At 52.5% G+C, this 26527-nt stretch overlaps 3 protein-coding genes across 4 annotated transcripts; 2 read left to right on the top strand and 1 right to left on the bottom strand.

Annotated features, from left to right (window-relative positions):
- Positions 1–828: 828 nt before the first annotated feature.
- Mamdc4 (MAM domain containing 4) lies at positions 829–7723 on the top strand. Of its 2 annotated transcripts, XM_042055437.1 has the most exons (26): positions 829–1024; positions 1122–1247; positions 1406–1536; positions 1622–1706; positions 1822–1947; positions 2179–2316; positions 2401–2489; positions 2591–2764; positions 3006–3125; positions 3212–3341; positions 3442–3567; positions 3660–3791; positions 3881–4005; positions 4086–4197; positions 4309–4425; positions 4515–4649; positions 4753–4889; positions 4961–5180; positions 5258–5395; positions 5482–5600; positions 5687–5777; positions 5915–6061; positions 6166–6300; positions 6402–6529; positions 6609–6717; positions 7146–7723. In XM_042055437.1, exons 2-26 carry the CDS (start codon positions 1130–1132, stop codon positions 7601–7603), a joined length of 3540 nt encoding a protein of 1179 aa, XP_041911371.1. In that variant the 5' UTR covers positions 829–1024; positions 1122–1129; the 3' UTR covers positions 7604–7723. The 2 variants fall into 2 exon arrangements, with proteins under 2 accessions (XP_041911371.1, XP_038192403.1); XM_038336475.1 differs by lacking the exons at positions 829–1024; positions 1122–1247 and having other exon boundaries at positions 1336–1536; positions 1822–1978; positions 2179–2489.
- Positions 7724–8785: 1062 nt separating this feature from the next.
- On the bottom strand, positions 8786–12926 carry Edf1 (endothelial differentiation related factor 1). The gene is made up of 5 exons (XM_038336498.1): positions 12739–12926; positions 10541–10592; positions 10101–10261; positions 9732–9825; positions 8786–9017 (listed from the first exon to the last, which is right to left on the bottom strand). The coding sequence occupies exons 1-5, from the start codon at positions 12814–12816 to the stop codon at positions 8956–8958; spliced, it is 447 nt and encodes a 148-aa protein (XP_038192426.1). The 5' UTR covers positions 12817–12926; the 3' UTR covers positions 8786–8955.
- Positions 12927–22011: 9085 nt separating this feature from the next.
- Positions 22012–23899, top strand: LOC119818732 (charged multivesicular body protein 1a-like). Its single transcript, XM_038336499.1, has 2 exons — positions 22012–22053; positions 22948–23899. Exon 2 carries the CDS (start codon positions 23318–23320, stop codon positions 23897–23899), a length of 582 nt encoding a protein of 193 aa, XP_038192427.1. The 5' UTR covers positions 22012–22053; positions 22948–23317.
- The last annotated feature ends 2628 nt before the right edge of the window (positions 23900–26527 follow it).

The following is a 26527-nucleotide window of genomic DNA, read 5'->3' as shown; positions in this document are numbered from 1 at the left end:
AAGCTATCCTGGAACAAACTCTTGTAGAACAGGTTGGCCTCAAACTCACAGAGATCTGCCTGCCTCTGCCTCCGGAGTGCTGAGATTAAAGGCGCACACCACCACAGCCTGGCTCAGTATGTCTTGGGGAGTGGGGAGAGCCTACTTACTTCCAATTCCTAGTCATGTGGGCTCCTGTGCCTTCCATATGGGGTGTTTCTTATTAAGAGCCCTTTTCCCTCCTTGGCATGCAGGGGCTCTGTGGGACTAGGAAGGGGAATGCATTTTGTTTGCTTTTGATGTAGAGCCACAGTGGCAGTTCTTGGCAGATGCCAGGTTCCTCTCTATGTGATCTCATAGGGCTTAACCCTGAAGTCAGTTGGGTCTGAGGTTTCTCTGTACATAGAATTTTTACTGCTCAAAATGGTCACTCATGGCTGGCAAGATGGCTCAGAAGGTCAAGACATTTGCTGTCAAGCCTGATGGCGTTTGTGCAATCCCTGGGCCCCACATGGTGGAAGGAAATAAATGGTTCCCACCTCAGTTGTCCTCTGACCTCCACACCTGTTGCACAGCACATAAATATGCACACATACATACGTGTGTGTGTGTGTGTGTGTGTGTGTGTGTTTAAAAACAAAAGCAGCCAGTCCCCTTGCCCTCCGCTCACTTGGTTCTTACTCTGCCAGCTACGCAGCCCCTAGGCAAGACCTGGGTCCCCAGCCACTGCAAAAGTCCTATCGAAGCTGTATGCAACTTTGTGTGTGACTGTGGAGACTGTTCAGATGAAGCCCAGTGTGGTGAGCTGGTCAGGTGGGAGGGACAGGGAGTGGCGGTGTAAAGGCAGACCCCTGAGCACTCATTCTCGTAGGTTTCCACGGTACCTCAACCTCCCCGAGTACCCCTTTCGCCTGCAGCTTCGAGCAGGACCCCTGTGGCTGGCAGGATATCAGCACCTCTGGCTACAGCTGGCTTCGAGACCGGGCAGGGGCAGTGCTGGGAGGTCCTGGGCCTCGTTCTGACCACACACACGGCACTGACTTGGGTAACACCTAAGGAATTCCTGTGTATGCACCCTATTCTCCCATTGCTCTCCTGGCTTGGCTTCCTGTCTGGCCACCTAACCTCTCACCTTGGGCCAGGCTGGTACATGGCTGTGGGAACCCACCATGGGAAGGAGGTGGCCACCGCGACTCTGCGCTCCCCTGTCATGCGTGAGGCAGCCCCTACCTGTGAACTGAGGCTCTGGTACCACATAGCTTCTCGAGGTGCGTGCTGTGGATCCCTAAGGTTTGGGGCCAAGTGGCTCTGGGGGTAGGCTGGGCGAGGGGGGGATACTCCAGGATGAGGGCTAGGGTACAGCTGGTGGACGGGAGGGAGGCACCAGGATTTGAAGACGCCCCAGGACCACTCAGAAACACTACAGATGCTGCTGAGCTGCGGCTGGAGCTGATTCACGGTGTGGAGACACTGACCCTGTGGCAGAGCTCAGGACCCTGGGGTGCTGGTTGGCAGCGGCTGGCAGTGAACACTGGCCGTGTCCAGGGTGACTTCAGAGTAAGCTGGGTGGTCTTCCAGTCTGGGGACCATGGGGGAGGTTCCAGGCACTGGCCTAGGTCTTAAGGACCCTTCCTTTTTCCAGGTGACATTTTCTGCCACCCGAAATGCCACACACAGGGGTGCCGTGGCCTTGGATGATATGGAGTTCCGGGACTGTGGGCTGCCTGGTAAGACTGTAGCTCACCCTGTCCAAAGCTGGGAGACCCTCACTGCTCACCTCCCTGAGGGATACCTCCATCCCGAATCCTAAGGTCACAGTGACCTAACTATCTTCCATCCCAGTCCCTCAGGCCAGCTGCCCCCTGGGACATTACCACTGTCAGAACAAGGCCTGTGTGGAGTCCCACCAGCTGTGTGACGGTGAAGACAACTGTGGGGACAGATCTGACGAAGACCCACTCATCTGCAGTGAGGCTGGGGCCATCCTGGGCCGGGCAGGGTGAGGGACTACAGAATGAGACCGGGAGGCTGGACCTTGATCTCTGGGTCCTTCAAAAACCACTGGGGCTAGTCCAGGAAAGCAGACATGGGCATAGCCATTCCGGATGGGACAGCCAGTGTCTTCCCTGGAACCAGGGCCATCTGACGACATAAAGTCCTGCTCAGTGGCCCTGATAACGCCTCAACCCCATTCCTTAGGCCACCACATGGCCACTGACTTTGAGACGGGCCTGGGACCATGGAACCAGTTGGAGAGCTGGACCCGGAACTGCAGTGCTGGCAGCGTGGTGAGCCCTGCCTGGCCCCACCGAGATCACAGCCGGAACAGTGCATATGGTGAGGTCTCCAGGGGACCCTGGACATGGCCCTGTCCATCCATCTCTCTCCCAATGACCCTGGCCCACATTTGCCCTCTCACAGGGTTCTTCCTAGTCTCTGAGGCCAAGCCTGGCACCACTGCTATCCTCTTTAGCCCTGAGTTCCAAGCCTCAGTCCCCTACAACTGCTCGGTAAGATGAGTGTGCGAAACACTAAGAGACACGTGGGGTTGCCCTTCCTGGTTGTTTAGATGCCAGAGGGCCCTGGCAGCCAGAGATGTCTTCTGTTTCAGCTCACCTTCTATTACTACCTGCATGGGTCTGAGGCCAGCCGCTTCCAGCTCTTCCTGCAGGCACAGGGGCTCAACGCCACCCAGGCTCCTGTCCTCCTGCGGAGCCACCGTGGAGAACTGGGGACAGCCTGGGTCAGAGACCGGGTTGACATTCAGAGTGCCCACCCATTCCGAGTGAGGCTGGTATCCGGGGGTGGGATCCAGGGAACCCTGCTAGAGCATGCGCAGGAGAACATGGCATGCCTTATTGCCACTCTTGAGGGCTGCTCAGTGGGAGAGGTTGAGTGTGTCTGGCAATTTATGAAGTACAGCAGTGAACGGTGCAGGGGTGCAGGGGTGCAGGGGAGGGAGCATATCTATCAGAAAGACGGGACAGAATAATGCTTGGCCCTCCCTGAGCCCTCCCTGTCCTCAGATCCTCCTAGCTGGGGAGACTGGTCCAGGAGGCATTGTGGGCCTGGATGACCTCATCGTGTCCAACTACTGCAGACTTGCTCCCGGTGATATGCCCAAGGCCCTCCCCTGGCCTGCCCAGGTAAAGCCAGGTCCTCACCCACGCCAGCCTGACCTCAGCCCTGCTCCAGATGTGTCCATTCTGCAGTCATCATGTTCTGTCCCCAGACGTCCATCAGGCTGCCCCAGAAAGCCTGTGAGCCAGGCCATCTCTCCTGTGGAGAGCTGTGTGTGCCCCCAGAGCAGCTCTGTGATTTCCAGCAGCAGTGCGCCGAGGGCGAGGATGAGCGGAAGTGTGGTGAGGCTAGGCAGAGCCTGGGTTCCGCGTGTGCAGGGGGTCCTGGCAGGCCAGGGATCTGGGCTTTGCTGCCTTCCGGAGCAGGCTACTGTTGTTGCAGGCACCACAGACTTCGAGTCTGCCTCTGCCGGGGGCTGGGAAGACATCAGTGTAGGAAAGCTGCAGTGGCAACGGGTTGAAGTCCAGAACAGAAAGCCAGCCAGGGATGCCAACTGGGATGTTCCTGGTGAGGCCACTTTCCCACAGGAGCCCCCTCTTAGACAGTGTATGTAAATTAGGGATACCAGAGCAGTGAGGAGTACCTTGCTCTTCCCATAGGACACTTCCTGTCTCTGCAGAAGGCCTGGGGGCAGCTGAGATCTGAGGCCCGGGCTCTCACGCCTGCCCTGGGCCCCTCTGGTCCTCGCTGTGAACTCCACATGGCTTACTGTTTTCACAGTCATCCCCAAGGTATGTACTACATGCCTTTTGGCCCCAGGAGCAACCTGCATGTGGGCGGGGTCTGAGGATGACCCACCCGTACAAACTCCCTTGGTCAGGTTTCCTGGCACTGGTTGTGGTAGAAAATGGCTTCCGGGAGCTGGTGTGGCAGGCCCCAAGCAGCAGCAGCGGGGGATGGATGGTGGAGAAGGTTCTTCTTGGGGCACGCCATCGACCATTCCAGGTGAGGACAGCAATCCAGGATGGGGAATCTGTAATGAGCCTGCCCCTAGCTTACAGTCCTTTCCCTCTACCTGCTCAAAGCTGGAGTTTGTCGGCCTGGTGGACTTGGATGGCCCTGGCCAGCAGAGGGCTGGGGTGGATAATGTGACCCTGAGAGACTGCGACCCCACAGTGACCACTGAGAGTGACCAAGGTCTCTTCTGCCCGCCTCCCATCTCCACCCAGTCAATCTCTAATTCTTATCACAGCTGGGAATGGGGGCCGGGGGAGGGGTGCTGACTCACCCAACCCACCCCACTCCCAGAGGTCTCCTGTAACTTTGAACGGGACGCATGCAGCTGGCACACAGGCCACCTCACAGATGCCCACTGGCACCGTGTAAAAAGCCATGGCTCTGAGTACGACCACACCACTGGCCAAGGTAGGGGAGTTCCCGTGGTCTCTGAGGCCTGGGACGGGGAGCGCAAACTGGGAGAGCGTTTCTGCAGCTCAGCTTTTCATCCCTTGTAGGTTTCTTCATGTTCCTGGATCCCACAGACCCACCTGCTCGTGGACAAGGTGCCCTCTTGCTTACAAGACCCCAGGTGCCGCTTGCCCCCAAGGAATGTCTCAGCTTCTGGTACCATCTGTATGGGCCCCAGATTGGTGAGTCTGAGCTCTTAGACCCTCTGGATGTACCTAGTGCCTCCTGCAGCCTGAGGCACCAGGAGTTGGGGGCTGTTCCCCTTTAAATTCCACTCCTCTTCAGGGACACTGCGCCTGGCCATGAGGAAGGATGGGGAGGAAGACACACTACTGTGGTCCAGGTTGGGCACCCATGGCAACCGCTGGCACCAGGCTTGGGTCACTCTCCACCACCAGCCAGAGGCCAGAACCAAGTACCAGGTGAGGGTGAGCTTGGCACTTGGTAGATAGTGTAGGGTTGGCCCCGGCCAATTACCACTCTCTACCCTCAGCTGCTGTTTGAAGGCCTCCGGGATGGGTACCATGGCACAATGGCCCTGGATGACATAGCTGTGCGGCCAGGCCCCTGCTGGGCCCCCAAGAGCTGTTCCTTTGAAGACTCTGACTGCAGCTTCTCTCCAGGGGGCTTAGGGCTGTGGAAGCGCCAGAGTAATGCCTCAGGCCATGCTCCTTGGGGTCCTTGGACAGACCATACCACGGAAACAGCCCAAGGTACTGCTCTGGCTGGGGTGGGGGTAGAAAGTGCTGGCCAGGAAAAAGCAAGCTGATGCTGGTCTCCCTTCCCCCAGGGCACTACATGGTGGTGGACACCAGCCCAAAGGTACTGCCCAAGGGTCATGTGGCCTCTCTGACCTCAGAGGAGCACCAGCCCCTGACCCAGCCTGCCTGCCTGACCTTCTGGTACCATTTTAGCCTTCATAACCCAGGTGAGGGGCTACAAGAAAGGGAAGGGCCCCTGTCTACAACTGGGGAACCCCCAAGGCAGTTAACCTGGCTGGTTCTTGGTGAGTAGGCACCCTGAGGGTCCACGTGGAAGAGGGCAGAAGGCGTCAGGAGCTCAGCATCAGTGCCCATGGTGGATTTGCCTGGCGTCTGGGCAGTGTGAATGTGCAGGCCGAGCAGGCCTGGAGGGTGAGTGCCTGGGTGGGAGGAGGGAACCTGTCTTCCTCAAGAGTTGCTAGACCAGCCTGCTTAATCTGTGGCTCGGCACCCTGTAGGTAGTGTTTGAGGCTGTGGCCGCAGGTGTGGAGCCTTCCTACATGGCTCTTGATGACCTTCTCCTCCGAGATGGGCCCTGTGCTCAGCCAGGTGAGCAGCTTGCTGTGGCCTGACTAGTAGCATATCTATGTCAAAAACAATTTTCTGGGTTTTGCCCCTACCTGGCCCTGCCCCAGGCATGGTGATGCTTATTGGGGCAGCTCTGCTTACCTGTTAGCTCCTTGCAGGGTCCTGTGACTTTGAATCTGGCCTGTGTGGGTGGAGTCACCTGGCTTGGCCCAGCCTAGGTGGGTACAGCTGGGACTGGAGCAGCGGAGCCACCCCATCGCGCTACCCCAGACCCACAGTGGACCATACCCTGGGTACAGAGGCAGGTGCGCACTGGTTGTAGTGGGACCGGGGCTGTGTTCACACAACTTTCCTCAAGTTAGAGACCATCACGTCAAGTGAGCCAGCACATCCACCCTCTCATTTCCAGGCCACTTTTCTTTCTTTGAAACCAGCGTGCTCGGTCCTGGGGGCCAAGCAGCCTGGCTGCGCAGTGAGCCACTGCCAGCAACCACAGCCTCCTGCCTCCACTTCTGGTACTACATGGGCTTTCCTGAGCATTTCTGTGAGTGGCTGGGTCCTGGGTGTAGGGGAACGGGGGCTCAGGTTAGGCACAAAGGTATCCTCCAGGAACCTGAGCTGACCCGCCCTGGTCCCTGCTCTCAGATAAGGGCGAGTTGAGGGTGCTCCTGAGCAGTGCCCGAGGCCAGCTAGCTGTGTGGAGTCAGGGAGGGCGCTTGCGGCACCAGTGGATACGAGCCCAGATCGAAGTGTCCAGCTCTGAGGAGTTCCAGGCGAGTTCCCAGGGCAGCTGTCCTCCCTTCCCTCTCTTCTGTCCCTGCAGATACTCATCAGCTTTCCCTTCCCCATCAGATTGTTTTTGAAGCTACTCTGGGTGGTCAGCCAGCTCTGGGGCCCATAGCCCTCGATGATGTGGAGTACTTGGCAGGACAGCACTGCCAGCAGCCTGCACGTAGCCAGGGTAAGCACTGGGCCCCAGGATGGCTCAGATGGCTGCAAGTACTGTGCCCAGCTCAGGAAACCAGCTGAACGAGGACTGGGTTCTGTGCTCTCCTGTTTATGCCTCACAGAACCATACCCACGAGGGGTGGGCTGTACATAGGGGCTGCACCAGCTTTCACTGTCTCCTGGGTGAGAACCGTCTCGAAGGAGCTGCCAGGCTAAGCTGGAGACCACAATGGGACCTGTGTTTGGCAGTCACATGCTGGAAGAGGTGGAGCAGCTCTGCAGTATTGTGCTGACAGATGAACAAGGGCAAACCTGGAAGCCAGCAAGGGCTGGGGGCATTAGGCAGCCCAGACTCATTCCTTGCCAGTAGTCTTGGAAACAGAACCCTGACACAAGGACTGGGAGCTGTTTGGAGAACCCAAGTACCTTCTCTGCCCTCAGGTGAAATGGCAGCAGCTGTGTCTGTGCCAGTTGCTGTTGGAGGAGCCCTCCTCTTCTTCGTGTTCCTGGTGCTCCTGGGCCTTGGGGGTTGGCGCTGGCTACAGAAGCGCTTCCCCTTTCATAGGAGTACAGATACAGCAACCTCTGGTTTTGACAATATCCTCTTCAATGCGGTAGGAACCCCCAGATGTGGGCAAGTAGGAGATTCTGTCTCCATGCCTGATGATGGGAAAGCAGAGGTGGGCTGGACTCAAGAGGCACCTTGCCCTACCTGTCCAGGTCCAGGCTGCCTTTCAACAGCAGTTGTCCAATATTCCTCCTTCTTCCTAGGATCAAGTTACCCTCCCAGAATCCATCACCAGCAGCTCACCAACCAGACAAGGCCCGGCCCCTCATGCCAACTCCCACAGCATTCAGCCCTCAGAGGCCTAACCTCCTCCATTTGGGCCTGGATGTAGGGATTGGGTCATGCTTAGCTTCTACAGCTCTTCCTCCATCTGGTGACTTTGCCCTCTGGTGTGATAAAGGGTAGAGGGATCCTTGCACTGTGAATAAACATTCTTCACCAGTGAGGGCAACACAAGCTTTCAGAGTGCATTTCATATACACTGTACTTGGCATGACATCATGGCTGCCAGGGCTCAAGACCAGAGACAAAATTCAGGGAGTGGTTGTAGAACCCCCTCACTGCCTTTGGTGCAGCTCAGAAATTACAGGATTCACCACCCTAGCCAGCAAGGAATGGGCTCTGCTTCTAACTTAAACCAGGTAATTTTGTGCCGCGAGGATGGGATCAACCCATAGATGCAGGAAAATGGGGGTGTAAAAGCAACTGGACATGGTGCCATGAAACCGGTGTGGTGAGAAATGCCACCTCAGATAAAGGCCTGGACAGCCCTAGGGCTGCAAGTGGTGGCGCTGAGGTCAGTGGGTATGACCATCATGTGTTACAGCAGGATTGGACTAAAGATGTAAGGAGAGATCTGGGGCTGCCACCCTGGACACCAGGATCCTGGTGATGTGCTGGTGACACACCTGTTCCAGGAACAGTTTCTGAAGTGCTATCTTTCACATAAAGCCTCAGCTGTGGCCTCACTGAGGACTGAGGGCCCTGAGGGAAGGGGCATTGACACCCACACCTCAGCAATCAGGAGCTCCTTTCCTGTCCAAGAAAACCTGTCCTTGCCATAGATACTGTATGTTCCAAGCTAGGCTTCTGTCTGTCCAAAACCCAGCTCCATGGGAAAGCGGTGGTGGGACATGGTACGACATGGTACCACCCTGTATCTTCAGGTATCACAGAGCTGACTGATGCCCACTTCTCTGAGCAGACAGGGAAAGAACTTTCAAATTCCTCGGGTCCCTGTGAGGTCTACCATGAAGGATGCCTGCTTTTATCCCCTACAGCGTGATTTACAATGAAGAGAGAACTGGGGACTGCAGAATGCTAGGCTCTGCTTCTCTCCAGCAGAACACGGGCTCTTAGAAGACATCACCTCCTCCTAGGCACTACATCCCAGGGAGTTCTTTAACTCCCCAGAACTGAACTCCCCACTGCAGCCAGCTGTCCAAGGGACAGAAGGTGCAAGTCCGCACCCCTGCTGAGGTCAGAAGGCAGGGAGGAAAAAGCCAAGAGGCTATCACTTTGCAAGGTTTTGCTTTGTTTGACAGCAGATATGGGTTGAGGGGGCACACAGGCCTGACCCCCGTGTTCCGTTTAACCATGTGAGGAGACCCACGGCAGTGCTGGTGGTCCTGGGGGACCAGCCAGAAGAGCTCAGCCGGAACCACTGGCTTCGAGGCTTTGTGTTCATTTCGCCTTCGGCCCCTTCTCGATAGGCTTCCCGATGTCCTTCCCCCGGAGCTTGAGGCCTGAAACAACGAGCCAGCAAGATGCTGACCACTCTGCAGCTTCCTGCACCTTCCCAACCTCCCTGCTCTGCCCGAGCTTCCCATCATCTACTCGCCTCACAAAGCCTCCACACAGGGCGGCTTTCACATCTGAGTGTGGGCCAGGCTGGCCATGGCGGCCCACACCAGAAATCCCAGAGCTCAGGAGACTGAGGTAGGGGACTGGTGTGAGTTTGAGGCCAGCCTGAGCTACAGAGAGACTCTACATAAAAAATAAAATCTAAGCAGACGTGGTGGTGCACGCCTTTAATGCGCATAGGAGGCAAAGGCAGGCAGATCTCTGTGAGTTCAAGGCCAGCCTTGTCTACATAGTTCCAGGACAGACAAAAAAAATAAATAAATAAAAATAACAAAATCTAAAAAGATGAGAAGACAAACATCTTGATGTCTTGTCCCAGAAGAACGGGAACACTGCATTGGGCCTCATGGAGGTGCACTGCAGTGGTAAGCCATGTGCCATGTAGGCACCCTGAGAACAGTGTGTTCTGGCTGGATGTTAGCTATAGAAGGACCCAAATCCCCACTTCCTCAAGGTTCTGGAGTCCCACCAAACCTCAAACCTTTAGGCAGAATTCTAGTAGTTTGGCCTCAAGAAGACGGGCCTGCCATCTCAGCCCTCGCCACCCCTTACAGAAGGGCAATGCCTTGTCCAAGACTGCTAGGGAAGACACTCACCGATAGCTCTCTCAATTTTGCCCAAAACCTGGTTATTCGGAATGGCCCGTCCACTTTCATAGTCTGCGATGACTTGCGGCTTTTCATTGATTTTCTGAAGAAAAGATGCACCTTAGCCATACTAGCTCAGTAAGATGTGCTGCAGAATCCAGGCGAGGTACCCACAGGCAGCCATCTTTGTTTGGGGTCCCTGGTACCCGCATACAAACAAGTCTTGTACAAGAAAGAGCTACAGCTTCTGTGACCTGGCTTTCCCAGAGGATTTGGGGTGTGCTAGGCTAAGGTCCCAAAGCTGTGCAGTGAGCCCACCTCCCTATACTGTCTAGGCACCTGTTGCCTGTCCCCACTCCACAGCTGCAAAAGCCTCACCGTGGCCAGGTCCTTCTGCGTCAGGCCCTTGCTCTGCCGGCCCCGCTGAATCACTTTGCCCACCTCCAGGGTCACCCTGTCGTGATGCAGCTCCTCTGTCTCCCGGTCTAGCTTGGCCGTGTTCTTAGTGATGGAATGCTGCTTGTTCTGGCCAGCAGCCCCTGGAGGCAATGTGAGCAGAACAGAGCAGAGTCAGTTTGCACCGAGCACAGGAGAAACCAGACTGACAGGGTCCCAGGACCAGCTGACCTGGACTTCACGGACCTCAGAGCCCTGAATCTCAATCTGCCCACAGCAGTGAGCAGTTATCAGTCCCTGCAGAGCTCACACCACCCAGAGCTACGCTGACTGGCAGGTCCCTGGGGCACTGTCCCACTGTCCCACCAGGCAAGCCGCCCCACAGCACACCCTGGCTTTGTGGGGGGAACTTGAGTACCTACATTTCTTGGATGTCTCCACATCTTCTCCTCGTCTCTGAGCAGCTAAGATGGCCTAGAAAACCAGAAAGTGGTTTTCAATCAAAATGAGCTTTGGGGGAGTGTGGGGCACAATTCGGGCAGCTGTTTGCCAACTGCATGCACGTTTTTATCACTTTGCCAACTGCTACATACTGCTGGCTAAAACAATCCAAACTCATCACAAGAGTGTCCCCTGCCCCGACTCTAGTCTTACTTTCCATGTTTGGTTGATCCATGGTCAGCTTTAAATTCCATATAACAATTCATAATTTTAAAATGTTATATGTTCTGAAAGGTGTGACACCTTTCATGCCAGCCCCACTGTCTCACCTGAGACATAAGCCATGCCGCTGTCCATGTGTGTCAGTGCTATGCATGCCACCTGCCTCTTACTCATCCACCTGACCACCTCTTTGGTTAGCAGATAAGCACCAGGGCATCAAAACAGACTTTATGGTCAAGAAATCATGATGGAGGAGCCTAATGCTACCTAACAATGGCTATGTGATTGACATCACTCGAGGGCACCATTTAGATACTGTATCATTTCACACCATCCCTAAAAGGGTGAGTGTAGGACCCTAAGAGAGAAACCACATTTGCACAGCTCTGACTACAGTGCACTGTTTTAACAGGCTTTTTAAAAATGTATTTATCTCTATTTTACGTGTCTAAGTGTTTGCCTGCATATATGTCTATGTACCACATGCACACAGTGCCCCCAGAGACCTAGAACTGAACTTACTGACAGATGTAAACAGCCACATCCGTGCCTGGACATGAACCTGAGTCCTCTGCACAAGCAGCAACACTCTTAACCACTCCCGGCCACCTCTCCAACTTAGTACTTATTCTTCCCTGTGCCTAATTTATAAACTCTGTCATGGTTATTTGTGAGTAGGAAAAACACAGTACATACAGGATCCAGTACAACTCAGTTCCAGGCATCCACTGAGCAGCCTCAGAATGTATCCCCAAGGAAACAGGGACACTGTACACAAAACCCTTAATACCCAAATAATGTACATTAAACCACTCTAGAAGAACCAACTCACTTCTACACTAGACAGGCTTGAGCTGGGTATGGTGGCACACGACAGTGATCCTAGCACTCAGGAGGCTCAGGTGGGAATCCAGGCCAGTGTCAGATACGGGGCAAGACTTGTTTAGTACTAAATACACAAGGTCCTGGATTCGATATCAACACCACAATAAATAAGTTGTGTGTGTGTGTGTGTGTGTGTATCCATGATTATACACATCAACACAAACATACACAAAGGCTAACAGGTTCTTTATTTGAAAATAGAACTATTCCTCTTCCAAACTCTGCTACAAAGCAGGAAAGAATGGAATGCTGGCCTGGCTTCCTTGGCCAGTATGGCTCCTGATGAGATGACATACCCCGCAGAACCCTGCAGTCTCCGTGGAGACAGGACCACTACTAACAGTAACATAATGTCTTGGCTAAGTGGTTTGTGAGCCATTCTCTGTGTAATACGTTCAGACTTTCTACACACTTGGGATGACTCCACGTTCCCTTGAAAAGGAAAGGCTTGTGAATTCGGCTTTGACTATGCAGCAACTAAACCAGAGCTGGTCAGTACACCTCAAGGTACCACAGCACTCACGGCTGCTCAGGAAAGCAAAGTGGAGAGGGCGCTAGGCCACAGGAGGCCACCACTGCCTCAGGCAGTACTCTTTATAGGCTGAGATCGCCTGGGCACCAAGCCACCAGCGATGCCAGCACAGGCTGATACCAGGTACGGACAAAACCTTCAACAAGAAGACTGCCCCTGCCCCGGCTCCCAAGACTCCTGTGCCTAATACCGCTGCTCCTCACCCTACATTTCCTGACCAGCCGGGTTCTCTGACCTACTCTTGTACCTGTCCTGAACCCTGTTTCCATCTTCCTCCAGGTCCCCACCCAGGCCTGTCCCAGTCCAGAGCTCGGGTCGCATCCCATCCCCCAGCCCCTGACCCTTGTCCCAGCCTCGCCCAGGTCAGCTGCCCTCTGCCCCAGTCTTTTTCCCTACTCCGTCCCCACCTGTTGTCCCACAAGGTTCCCACCCTCGTCCGTTCGGGTCCCCACCCACTGCCGGATTCCCCAGGCTCGGCCCAGCGACCGCAGCGCGTCGCGCGGCCTTGCGGCTTCCCGCCGCCCCCCACTGGCTGGGCACCTGCTTAGACTTGGCCTGTGCGGCCGTGGGGCCCTTCTTGCGCAGCACCGTCACGGTGTCCCAGTCGCTCTCGGCCATGGCGCGGCGGGGGCGGCAGTCCGTCCGGCGGCTCTGGCTCTGGCAGCTGCTCGAGACCCGGCGCGGCGACGCGACGTGCCTTCGTCGCCTCCCCGCTTCCGGCGCCTGCGCCGCGGTCCCGCCCCTGGCTTCCATTGGTCGGTGGCCCCAGGGGCCGCCACTTCCCGAGCTTCGCGGCCAATCGGAGCCCGGCTAGTCCAGGGACCCGCCGGGTCCGCCCACGGGCGGCGCATGGAGGGCGACGTCTGATCTTCGCTGCTGATCTAGTCCTGTGTCTGTGGGGAAGAATACCAGGGACGGGAGGAACGTGGGGGCCGAAGGGAACGGAGAGGGACCTTAGAGAGGAGAAGAGCACAGGGGACCTGGAGAGGAGAGGGAAGGACCTAAGAAAGTGGGGGACCCGGACAGGAGAGGAGTGGGGGGCCCGAGCTGGAGAGGAAAGTGGGGCACCTGGACAGGAGAGGGAAGGGAAGGGGAAAGGCGAGGGAGAACCTGAGAAAAGAGTAGGGACCTGTAGGGAAGCTGGGGGGCGGAGGGAAGGAGCCGGGCACGAGAATCTGAGAAGAGTGGGGGACTGGGCGGAGAGGGGCGCAGGCGACGCCCGCCCCCTCGTGCTAGCACAGGTGCTGTTCTAGTGGAGAGAAGGGATTACAGAGCCTACTGATCCCAGCGGGTCTCCCCTGCATCCCGAGCAACCTGTGCCAGTGTCCCCCACACTGGTCGGTACTTTGGTAACACGTGTCTTTCCCTCCACACCTTGGATAGTCTACAGAGGAAGTTAGAGGACAGCCAAGACTACGCAGAGGAATCCTGTCTCGAAATAAAGATAAAAATAAACAGCTCACCTTTGTAACACCAGTACTTGGAGGTGGAGACAGGAGGATCAAAAGTTCAAGGTTCTCTTTAGCAAGTTTGAAGCCACCAGGGCTACATGAAACCCTGCTCAGGGGAGACAAAAATGGTTATAGAGGGGCTTAAGTGGTTAAGAGCATTTGCTGCTTTGCTGGGGACCCAGGAACACCCACATCAGGTTGTAACTCCAACTCCAGAGGGATCGATGCCCTCTTCTGGCCTCCGAGGGCACCAGGCACACGTGGTATGCAGACACATGTAAAGGCAAAATGCCTATACACATGAAACACACACACACATTGGTGGGGGTGACGTTTTGTCTTTTTTTTTTTTTTTTTTTTTTTTTTTTTGGTTTTTCGAGACAGGGTTTCCCTGTAGTTTCTAGAACCTGTCCTGGAACTAGCTCTTGTAGACCAGGCCGTTTTTTGAGATGGGCTCTCACTATGTACTGGCCTGGAGCTCACTGTGTAGACTAGGCTGGCCTGGATTCATAGAGATCTGCCTTCTGCCTCCCAACTGCTGAGATTAAAGGCATGTGCCATCACTCTAGGTACCAAAAAAATAACACTTTTAAATTTTAAAAATGAGGAGATGGCTTGGCAGTTAAGAGCACTGACTACTCTTCCAGAAGACTTGGATTCAATTCTCAGCACCCACAAGGTGGCTCAGGCATCTATAACTATAAGGAATCTTCTGGCCACCACAGACACTGCACACATAGGATGCATAGACATTCATGCGGACAAAATATAAATATGAAAGACATAAAAATTATGGGTTTTTTTGAGACAGGGTCTCACTATATAACTTTGGCTGGCTTGGAACTTGATAATGTAGACCAGACTAGCCTCAAAAATCACACATCCATGTCTGTAGAGACCAGAAGAGAGCATCAGATTCCCTGGAAGTGGAATTTGGTTTGAGAGAGTTGTAAGCAGTACTTGGGAGGCAAATGGATCTCTGGGAGTTCCAGCTCAGCCAGGGATACACAGTGAGAGCCTATCTTAAAAAATAAACTATGATAATAGAAATATAAATTGTACACATTTCTTTGTTTTTGCTTGCTCTTTTCAGCTATTTTCTCTGATTGCCTTGTCACATTTTATGTGGAACTGTTTCTAAAAAGAATAGAGGGGACTGAAGAGATAGCTCAGAGGTTAAAAGCACTGGCTGCTCTCCCAGAAGCCCTGAGTTCAATTCCCGGCTACCACATGGCGGCTCACAACCATCTATAATGAGGTTTGGTGCCCTCTTCTAGTATGTCGGTATACATGCCAGAACACTGTATACATAATAAATATTTTTTTGAAAAAGAATAGATGACTGTCATTTTCCTAGTGTTTGACCATGTTTCTCCATCGGTATCAGCGTTAGCCTGAGAAAGCTCAAGACGTCTCACTGATGTACTCACTGGTAGCAGATACAACAGATTTGGTCCCTGTCTTAGGGTTTCTATTGCTGCACCAAAACACATGACCAAAAAGCAAGTTGGAGAGGAAAGGGTTTATTTCCAGGTCACAGAACCATTGTCGAAGGAGGTCAGAACAGGAACTCAAGCAGGGCTGAGACCCGGAGGCCGGAGCTGATGCAGAGGCCACGGAGGGGAGCTGCTCACTAGCTTACTTCTCGCGACTTGCTCAACTCAGCCCACCTTGCAGAACCCAGGAACACCTGCCCAGAGAGGGCATCACTTGCCATGGTCTGGGCCCTCCCCATTGATCCTTAACTGAGAAAACGCCTTACAGCTGGGGGCATTTCCTCAAATGACACTCCTTCTCTGATGACTTTAGCTTATACCAAGTTGATACACAAAACTAGCCAGCACGGTTCCTGAAACTAGAATTTTGATAAATACAAGTCCATTCATGAATGAAAAACATCCACAGTGGCGTAAACTGTATCTTTCATTGAGAGATTCGTGTCTGCTTTGTGTTTCGGGAACAGGGTCTCACTACGTAGCTCAGTCTGGCCTCCTCCTCTCTCAGCCTCCTGAGTGATGGGAACACAGGTGAGTGCCTGGCTGGTGAGAGTGTTTTTCTTTTACATTTTCACATTTATTTTGTGTGTGCACTCATGTGTGGATGAAGGATCACGCACAAGTAATGTGACCCACTTCCAATGACAGCTCTGGAGAGTCGGTTCTCTTCCACTGCGTGGATTCTGGAGCTAGAACTCAGGTCATCAGGTTTGGCAGCAGGCATTTTAACCTGAGCCATCTCACCAGCCTGAGAGTTTAATTCTATTCCATTGGGGGCGGTATCAATTCTGTTGACATCTTGCAACCTTCATGACTGATTGGGAAAGACTCACCACTGGCCTGGCAGGTGAAAAGCCCTTTCTCCACTTCTAGCTGACTTAAGTGTCCAGGCATCCTCAGAAGAAGACATTCCTGTTCATAAATATCTTAACCCATTCCTCTTATTTGTGGGCTACAAATGCACAGTCGTTCCAACCTGTTTGACTCCCAGAGAGTGAAACGAGAGAGGGGTCCATCTAGATGCCTGACACAGGCCATAATCTAAGGCATTGTCAGCACCCTATCTGGGTTCGATGTGCATGAACTCATTAGGAGGCATCCCAGGCCGTGGGTGAGCTCTGCAGGAACAGCTGAGTCAGTCCCACGGTGTATCTGCTCCGGGTAGCTTGGGCTTGAAGAGGGACCCCTCCATCGCCTGCCATTGGTCAACGGACCCATTGTCCCGCATGGCTATCATCAGGAATCCAGCCATGGTGTCTCTGCCCAGTCCTTGCCCCCCCGCCAACCCTCTGGGCTCAGACAGATGCCATGAGGCTACCCTCCTTTTCTCTCTGTGGAGTCACCAGGCACTTTCAATCCCAGCTCAGAGTCTTCCAGTGTCTTCCAGGCTCAGAGGTTGCTACTCTGGAGAGAAGCCTCAGCAGCTAGCATGGTAAACTATCTCCAGAGACAGTGAGTCCTCTGTTCGCGTATTTAACACTAGTGGCTTGCCAGCATTAGCGACTTCGTCATCACACATTTCTGTAGCCTGCTGGAACACAAGTTAAAGATGGTGGTTTATTTCTTCCTTTCAGGATCTGAGTCCTCTCCAACCTCATCTCTTCAGCCCAAACACCCACCCTCTCTTCCTTCCTGTTTTCTGCTTTGTTTTGTTTTAAGTCAGGCAAACACTGGAGGTCTTCCTTCCGTACTGTTTGATGCGCAGTCTCTGACTGAACCTGGAGTTCCACTGGAGCTCTAGGGGTCTCCCTGTCTCCTCCTCCCCAGGACTGGGGTTGTAAGTGCCCAGCACCTACATGGCTGCTAGAGATCCGAACTCAGCTCCTCAGACTTGCATGGCAGCCACTTTACTGAATGACCATCTCTCCAGTCCGCCGTCCCTCTTTCCTTCCTTTTTTCCCCCTCCCTACTATTAAGCCGAACCCTAGGACAGCATGTATATTTTGTGTTAATATGTAAGATTTTTGTGTTATGTGAATTATATATCTTAAAATAATCTTGTGTGGGAAAAGTCAGTATATTTTTTTAAAAAAGATACCAAAGCATTACAAAAATGTAGAAAGATAATTGTATGAAGAGGAGTAAGATACAGCTCAGTAAGCTGGAAGCCCATTTTTTAAAAAAAAAACTATAAAGATTTTTATTTGCTTTGAGACAAAGATCACTATGTATGTCTGGCTGCCCTGGAACTCACACTGATTCACCTGCCTCTGTAGAAGGCTTTTTCTTTTGGGCCACCAACCAGCTCCCAAACCACAACATAGAGACTTATTATTAGTTTTGAATGCTCAGACTAGCTTAGGCTCATTTCTGGCTAGCTCTTTTTAACTTAAATTAACCTGTTTCTTTATCTACTTTTTGCCTTGGGCCTTTTTACTGTCCTTCTGTGTGTCTTACTTTCACCGCTTCTCATCTCTGGCTTGGAGCTACCTGGCTGGCCCCAGGCATCCCTCTCGTTCCGGCTGGCCCCAGGCATCCCTCTCGTTCCTGGCTGGCCCCAGGCTCCTCCCTTCATCTGTCCATTCCCTGATGGAGGACTCTCATTGGTTAATAAAGAAACTGCCTTGGCTTTTTTAGATAGGTGGAGTAGACAGGACAGAATGCTGGGAAGAAGGGAAGTTAGTCAATCGCCATGCCTCTCCTCAGTGAGACAGACGCCATGGAGCCAGCCACCAGGTCATACATGCTGAATCTTTCCTGGTAAGATACCACCTCGTGGTGCTACACACATTACTAGATATGGGTTAAAGCAAGATGTGAGAATTAGCTAATAAGAGGCTGGAACGAGTGGGCCAGGCAGTGCTTAAATGAATACAGTTTGTGTGTTGTTATTTCGGGGCATAAGCTAGCCAGGCGTGAGGAAGCCGGGTGGCCGGACGCAGCCCGCCGCTCCTTCTACAGTTCCTCTTGAGCCTAGATTTCTCCTCCTATCCATTCGCTCTTCCTGCCAGCCCTTACTATCTCTCTCCTGCTTAGCATCCAACTTTTTATTAGTCCAATCACGTGCCTTCGGCAGGCAAGGTGAAACAAATGCAACGCATCTTTTCATGCTTGAACACATCCTTACATCATTAAACAAATGCAGCATAAACAAATTCAGCACACCTTTGCACAGCTCAAGTGACATTCCAGAGCATAAACAAATGTAACACATCTTTACCTAGTTAAATATTCCACAGCATGCCTCTGCTTCCCAAGATATTTTATTTTTAATTTTGTGTATATGGGATAGTAGTGGGCGATGTGTATGCATGTGCAGTACTTCTAGAGACCAGAAGGGGGTGTCAGATTCCCTGGACCTGAAGTTACAGGCAGCATCAAATTCTGCCGCTGCAGCTGCTCCTGTTACCCTGGGCTCTGCCTTTGACCTCCTCAGCACAGCAAAATCACCACACTGTGCTCGCTCTCCACCTCCCTGTGAGACTATTGGAGAAGCGTCCTAAACAGAAAGCCAGAGAGAACATAGGCAACTGAGGATCTGTGTCCTCACCTGCCCCCTCAGGTCCTCAGTTCTGCACTGCCGGTTGCCCAATGCTTACAGACAGCGGTTTCCATATTCTGTCAGTTCTCTACAGTTGTGGGCAGTCAGGGGCCTGACGCTGTGTTGTGTAACAGTTTCCTCTAGGTTCCCCATGGCCACTAACCATCGTGAAGCAGAGAAGCTGTGATCACCCATAGGAGACCCTCGGGGGATCAGAACTATCGCCATTCCCTCATGTAGAGACGATACTCACAGACCCCTTCTTTATGGTGTTTTTTTTTTCTTGGTTTTTTGAGACAGGGTTTCCGTGTAGTTTCTAGAGCCCGTCCTGGAACTAGCTCTTGTAGACCAGGCTGGCCTCGAACTCAGAGATCCGCCTGCCTCTGCCTCCTGAGTGCTGGGATTAAAGGCGTGCGCCACCACCGCCCGGCTTTGAAAGTTTTCTTCTGAAGTCATGGATATATCGGAAGAAATTCAGAAATGAACCTCAAATATGGTATTCAGTCAGGATTCCTGAGCCTTCCCCATCACAGCACACACTACAAACTGTGACTCACAACCGTCTTTGCAGCTCCAAGGGATCCGGTGCCCACTTCTGGACTCAGAGGGCACCTGTTCCACGTGTGTGCACCACCACATACACACGTGGTTAAAAAATGTTTGCTTTTGTGTTTTCGAGACAGGATTTCTCTGTGTAGTCTTGGCTGTCTCACACTCACTCTCTAGGTCAGACTGGCCTCAAACTCAGAGATCATCCTGCTTTGGCCTTCCAAGTGCTGGAATTAATGGCTCTTGTAGACCAACCTGGTCTACAAGAGCTAGTTCCAGGACAGGCTCTAAAGCTGCAGAGAAACCCTGTCTCGAAAAACCAAAAAAAAAAAAAAAAATTTCAAATTTTACTTTGACAAAAGGTGTTCTGCTCCATTAAAAGGAAATACAGATGGGCAGATTTGGCTGGACTGTCTGAGGTGCCTGGCAACAATAAGATAACCACGTTTCCTCTCTTTATTACACAGGGTCTAACTGTGCACTCCAGGCTGGTCTAGAGTTCTTCTGTCTCGGTCTCTTGAATGCTGGGATTACATCCGATTACATGTGTACATTACTGCACTTGGTTCAAAAGATCAGTTTTGATAAAGTTTAAGTCAAATTTGCAAACATTACAGTTCAATATATACTGTTATCTCAAAAGTTGTTACATTTGGTTTAAGTGCTGTTTTTTTTTTGTTTGTTTTGTTTTTGTTTTTCGAGATATGGTTTCTCTGTGGCTTTGGAGTCTCTCCTGGAACTAGCTCCTGTAGATCAGGCTGGTCTCAAACTCACAGAGATCCTCCTGCCTCTGCCTCCCCAGTTCTGGGATTAAAGACTTCCGTCACCACCGACCGGCTCTAAGTGCTGCTTTTGAGTCAAGGTGCTCCGTGTAGCTCAAGCTGCTCTCAAGCTTGCCTGCCTCCTGAGTTCTGGGGTTCTAGGCATGCACTGCTGTGCCTGGCTGAATGAGTGTTTAATCCACCATAAAGTTTATTCTGTGCTCTTTTCACTAGCATGACGGCGCAGATGAGGTTCAAGGACAGTGATGGGGCTGGCCAAGTGCTGCCAGGCCAGTCCTCACCACCAGCAGCTGTGAGCCGCTGCCAGCTGCTCAATGTGGGCAGGGAAGGCAGAGGCAGGTGTGAGCGGATGAACAGGCTATATGGAAGAGTAGATCAGAGAACCTAACACCTAAGTAAGCAGCAGACTGTGTCCAAATTCCAGGGCCAGGGAGAGAGACTCTCCATTTGGCCTGTTCTTTGGACCAGGGCTTAAGAGCTGAAAGAATGTTGGTGTCGTATGAACTTTTCCTGGAAGACACATACAGGCGCCTACTCACACCAAATAAGGCACCAGCAAGCAACGAAGATACAATTCTACTAAAGTCCAACTCGGCAAACCATTGAGTTTATTGGGTACTTCCAAAGCATGGGTGAGTAGTCACTTAGAGGAGCAAATCCAAAAGCAGCCGTAAAAGTCTCACCCAGCACAGATGATGACTTCCTTACGTGGCGTCTCCCTTCACTTAACCTTCACATTATATACTCTAGCACCTCCTGAGAACAAAAGATTACGTATATCTGGGGCAGAACTGCATATATCTATCTGGCAGGGGTTGAAGGAAAGAGGGGCTGAGATCTCAGGCCTGTGACCATCCCCACCCAATTCTTCTATGAGGGGATATCAAGTCCCAATCTTGAGGATCACCTGGGAACAGTCACAGCTGCCAATGTAGGCAACAAAGGCTGCTACTCTCCGAGGATAGCATCCTACCATGGTAGGAGCCCCTGTGGAGAATGTGATAGGGAGGGGCAGGGACACCTGGCTGCCGCAGGTGGAAGGGGGCCCTGGGATCTCGAGTGTTGAGATTACAGCTGTGTATCACCACAGACATGTGGCTGCATGGCCTTGGAAGGATGGCTCCACTTGCTAGGTCTGAGTGGGAGCAGTGCTGGTACAGGTGTGTGGGTAACAGCGAGGCTACCGTGTCAGATGCCAAGAAGGTCCCACTCACAGCCCTTTCCCTCTCTGGACAGCAGGTGGCGTACTTGCTGTTCTCTGAGAAGCTAGGAAGCTCTGTGCTCTGCCTGACAGCCAGCCAGTGTGAATGATGGACCTGGGCCCTGGACCACAGAGGCCACAGTTGAGAAATGCTACCATTATATCTTGTACAGATGATGTGTTTGTGGTCATGAGAACCCAGGGTTACCAGGAAAGACAGTGGCTTTAACCTGAGGCTCTAAGACCTGGAGAAGGCCCAAACCAAGCACAGGGAGGGTGGTACAAAGGATTGTGGCCAAGCTGGGTCTCTGCAGGAAAGCCTGATCCCCAGGGCTCATGCAAAGCCAGATTCAGCAGCTCACTTCCATAGTCAACAGTATGTCTGCCTATGGCAAGACAGGAGATGGAGATGAGAAATGTTGCAAGCCGGCTAGCCCAGTCTAAGTCAGCAGTGGCAACTGAGAGATCCTGACTCAAGGGGAGAGGTGAGGAAAGACACCTGAGGTTGCGTTCTGACTTCCACACACGTGTGGGACACACTGTCCTGTCCAATCACCACAGCCCACCCCAACCAACTCTGTCAGCACTTGAGGTCCCAACCTGTTTCAGTGTGTCACCTCAGCCGTCTTCAGGACAAATGCCACAGCACATGCCCATGCAGAGTCAAAGGTTCTACTGAAGAGGGGGTTTTGGTTGATCCCAGGACCCAGGGAGTGAGCAGGTGCTGTGTGGGTCCTCTTTAGTCTGCCCATGGGACACCCCCAACCTCTGCCTGGCCCTCTGGTTGTCTTGTTGGGTAACTTTTGCTTTCTTTTTAGCAGAAAGGAATGCACGTGGGAAACCCCTGAGTATCCAACAATACGGTGACTCACCCATTTCCCAGTCAGCGAGTGAGGTGAGTCCCCAGGATGTCACGCAGTTCCGTGCTGGTGGGTGGGGCAGTAGTGAGGCCACCTCCCATCTGTTGACCTGGTCCAAGTCTGTACACACTCTGCACACCAAAGTAGAGAAGTCTAAAGGATACATTTGCGGTGGCAGCATTGAGCCAGCAGGCTACAGTTAAGCTAGGGTAATGTCACTCTCTGGCTCAGCTGCCATTAAAGGCAGGGGGTAGTGTCTTGCTGGTGAAATCTTTGGTGGATGTGGGTGAGGTGAGTTCTGGAAGATGGAGTAGACGCTCTGCTGAGAATGAGTCTTTCTCTCAGGCTAGGCTGCTAGTGGCTCAGCACACGCTCAGGCCTCTCAGGCGCAGCATGAAGGAAACACCTCCTTAAGCTGGTAGAGCTGAGTGAGTTCCTGCAGGTGGGGACTCACTAGTGCTTGGGGCAAACACGCTCTAGCAAGATCATTGACCCAGTGGCTGCCTGAGTCTTGTCAGAAGATGACAACCTCGCTGTCACATTGGTGGAATTCTTGATTCGGTTAGGGGAATTCCACCTCCTGATGAAGCAAGAGCGCAGTCGGGATGGGCGGATCAGTAGCCCCAGCTTCAAACAGTTTTCATCCTAGAACCGTTTTCACGGTTGCAGGGGATCTCCTTGTGACCAGGATCTCACCTGGACTCCTCTTCAGCTCCCTAGCCCTTGCCATCCTCGTGAGACTGCAACTGTAGTTATTAGGGTCAGAGCCCGTTCTGGCATCCCTAGCAAGCCACACTCAGGCACTTGTCCTCAATAAGCCAATTAAAGAGAAAACTCACCAGGGAAAAGCAAGACAGATTTACTTATTGTGGCCAAATTAGAAAGACAAAGAGATCCAGTGACACAGCCTCCCCTTCATTCACCTTTAGGGTCCTGAATGAAGTTTAACTTCAAGTAGAGGCCAGAGTTATGCATCACTAAGTAGACGGGGTTAAAGTGTGGTCCTGCCATCACTAACCCAATCAGCTCCAGTCTACCCTGCAAGATGGATTGAGGTTGCAGATCTCTTCCCAGAACACAAGTTTCTCCTTTGGTTGGTCTGGGCTTCGGCTTTTTCCTTTCTCCTGCATGAGATTCCTGGAGAGTATTTCAGTTTCTTGGAGTCCATTATTTCAGGAGTCTAGTAGCCAAAGAGAAAGGCTATCGTAGAATATTGTTTTAAGATGTGTCACATTTGCCAGCTGGTCCGTAAGATCTCGTCCCCTTTGCCACCCCGAGGGGTGCACTACCTGACTGGCCATGGATGATACCCTGCTGCAGTTGAAGCAGCTAGAGAGACTGGCCAAGAAGGCAGAGAAGGACTCCAAGGCTGAGCAGGCCAAAGTGAAGAAGGCCCTTCAGCAGGGAAATGTGGAGTGTGCCCGCGGGTATGCTGAAAACGCCATCCGCAAGAAGAATGAAGGTGAAAACTGGCTCGGGATGGCGTCCCATGTGGATGCAGTAACCTCCAAGGTGCAGAGAGCTGCGACCATGAAGGGGGTGACCAAGAATATGGCACAGGTGACCAAAGCTCTGGACAGGGCGCTGAGTGCCATGGATCTCCAGAAGGTGTCTGCGGTGATGGACAGGTTTGAGCAGCAGGTGCAGAGCCTGGATGAGCACACATGGGTAACAGAGGATTCCAGGGGCTCTGCCACCACTCTGACCACACCTCAGGAGCAGGTCGACAGCCTCATTGTGCAGATTGCTGAGGAAAATGGCCTGGGGGTCTTAGACCAGCTCAGCCAGCTTCCAGAGGGTGCCTCTGCTGTGGGCGAGAGCTCTGTGCGCAGCAGCCCGGAGGACCAGCTGTCTCGGAGGCTGGCTGCCCTGAGGAATTAGCATGCCCTGGGCAGGTGTTGCCTCCCTTCTATGATGTACCGGAGGCTTCTGCCCCACACTGTGCTCAACTTTCTCCAACCCTTCATCGCCGTCTTGGCTCTTTTCCAACCTGTCGGGCTGGGCACCTTAGAACTGAGCCTTAGGTTGGGCAGTGGTTCTCTGTCCTGATATTGAATTTGCACAAGTGTGTGGGTGACTCATGTGACTTGTGAGCCACAGCTGGAAGAGGGCAAGCTCTGTGTTGTCCTCCGCCTATGTGGAGTTGACAGGGTTTGACCAGGAGATGTGTGGACTTCAGCCCAGTGCTTCAGGGCCTTCAGTTTCCAGTGAACACACACCTGCTGTTTGCTGTGGCCAGGGAGGATCTGAGCCACACCTTTGCCAGGCAGCTGCTGGGAGCCTCTCCCTGACCTCTGCAGACAGGAAATCCTGTTGTGTGACAGCCCTGAGTAGGTTCCTGTGGACTTCTGTGTACCCGAGATGTCCCCTGCCACCAACACTGGCTGGGGACCTTACAGGTGGTTCTTCTCCTCCATCTTCCCAGGGCTGTTTGTTCCTTGGCTGCCACTCCCAGCCGGCTGAGTTGGCCTGGGCTTTCTGTCCCTCAGCTCCCTTCCCAGCCCACAGAACTGTCACCCAATCTCAAGTCCAGGTGTCCCCTCCCGAGAGATGCTTACCCTTCCTCGGCAGCTGCCTCTGGAAGGGTTTGGGGCCACTTGGGCTGCGCCGTCTATGTGATGGCTTCAGGCCTCCAGCGTTACAGCTTTTCAGGCCCTTTAAAGCTTCTCACTCTTGAATGTGAGGTCCCCTGACTCTTCTGTCCTTTTAGATACAGGCTACTGCCCTTCAGCCTTCTCCAGGGGAAAGTCAGGGTGGCTAACAAAGGAAACCGGGACAGTCATCTTAGGCTAAGGTCAGCTCTTTTACACCCTTTTGTAATGGGAAGCTGGCAGGGAGCAGGCAATGAGACTGCCTGGGGTGGCCTGAAGGCTGTGTGTACAGGCTGCTGTTGTATTTTCTGTCTCCTGAAGTTTACTCCTGAAGTTTACTCGTGTTCTTAAAACTCCTGGTGATTTTGTCCTTTTGCCAAAGTGGAAAGCACACAGCAGATGGGGTGTGTTTGTCCAGCCCTTTCTGCAGGCTCAGCAGGGCGGTACTGCCTGCAGGGTTACACTCAAGGTTGGAGAGGTCGCTGGACTTGTGTTCAGTTCTTTATTAGGCCAATCGGGTGTTTGAGACAGGCACAGTAACAGCCTCACGGAGTCCAACTGTTTCTGTTCTGCACTTCAGAGCCCCTCGGTGTTCCACATTGCCAAGCTGATGCTGGGGGTGGGGACCAAGGTACAGTCTAACCATAGACCCCTCAGGCTTCCTGAAATCAACCCCAGGTGTTGAGAGTAGCTGAAGTCTCTCGGGGACAATTTGTGAGCTCTCTGAGTCCTGGAGGGTGCAGGATTTGTGGAACACTAGTAGATTTGGGGGTGCTGGGTTGGGGTTCATCAAAATGGGCATATCTGCCTTTAAAATGCTGTTGTAAATAAATTGATTGTTGGAGAATTAAAAAAAATGTGTTACATTGGTTTATGCTATGGAACATTTGTTTAATGATATAAAGATGTTTATGTTTTATGTTGCATTCGTTTAACTCCGTGAAGTTGTTACTGTGCTTGTCTAAAACACCCGATTGGCCTAATAAAGAACTGAACAGTCAACAGCAAGACAGGAGAAAGGATAGGCGGCGTTGTTAGGCAGCGAGAACAAATAGAAGGAGAAATGTGGGAGAAAGGGTAGGAGGAGCAAGAGATCAAGGAGCCAGAAAAGAAGGGGCCGGTCACCCAGCTGTACAGTCAGCCACGGAGCAAGAGTGAAAGCAAGATACACAGAAGCAAGAAAAGGAAAAAGCCCGGAGGCAAAGGGTAGATGGGATGATTTAAGTTAAGAGGAGCTGGCAAGAAACAAGCCAAGCTAAGGCCAGGCATTTAAAATTAAGAATAAGTCACTGTGTGTGATTTGTTTGGGAGCTGGGTGGCAGGCCCCTCAAAGAGCAAATAAAAAGGAGTCAAAAGAGTAAAAAGAACCAACAGCAAAGGGCACAAGTGTCTCTCAAAGTCAGCTACAGAACAAATGCAGAAGAGACTCAGAGTATAGTGCAGAGGTTGTCTGTCCATCCTTTTGACATTGTGATATAACATTTACAAGTGTTGGGATGCATTCACAGCCATCCTGGGATACATGCTGCAGGCTGGACATATCTAGTGTAGAATATTGGTGAGATCTTGAGCTGGGAGGTGGTGGTGATGCCTTTAATCCCTGCACTCTGGAGGCAGAGGCCAAGTGGATCTCTGTGAGTTCTGGTCTACAAAGCGAGTTCCAGTACAGGCTCCAAAGCTACGAGAAACCCTGTCTTGAAAAACAAAACAAAAAATAGATTTGTGAGATCTAATTATTTTGTGTGTATACATATATATGTGTGGTGTTATCAATACATGGTATGTGATTGTGTGTGTGTGTGTGATTAAATAACGCATAAATTCCTGCTCTCCTTTCATATCACGGATCCCAGGGATTGAACTAGGGTCATCAGGCTTGGTGGCAAGTGACTTTACCCACTGACCTCCAGAGCACCAG

This window comes from Arvicola amphibius, chromosome 7, assembly GCF_903992535.2.
Source record: "Arvicola amphibius chromosome 7, mArvAmp1.2, whole genome shotgun sequence".
NCBI classification, from domain to species: domain Eukaryota; kingdom Metazoa; phylum Chordata; class Mammalia; order Rodentia; family Cricetidae; genus Arvicola; species Arvicola amphibius.
This window is presented reverse-complemented; position numbering and strand designations above follow the sequence as displayed.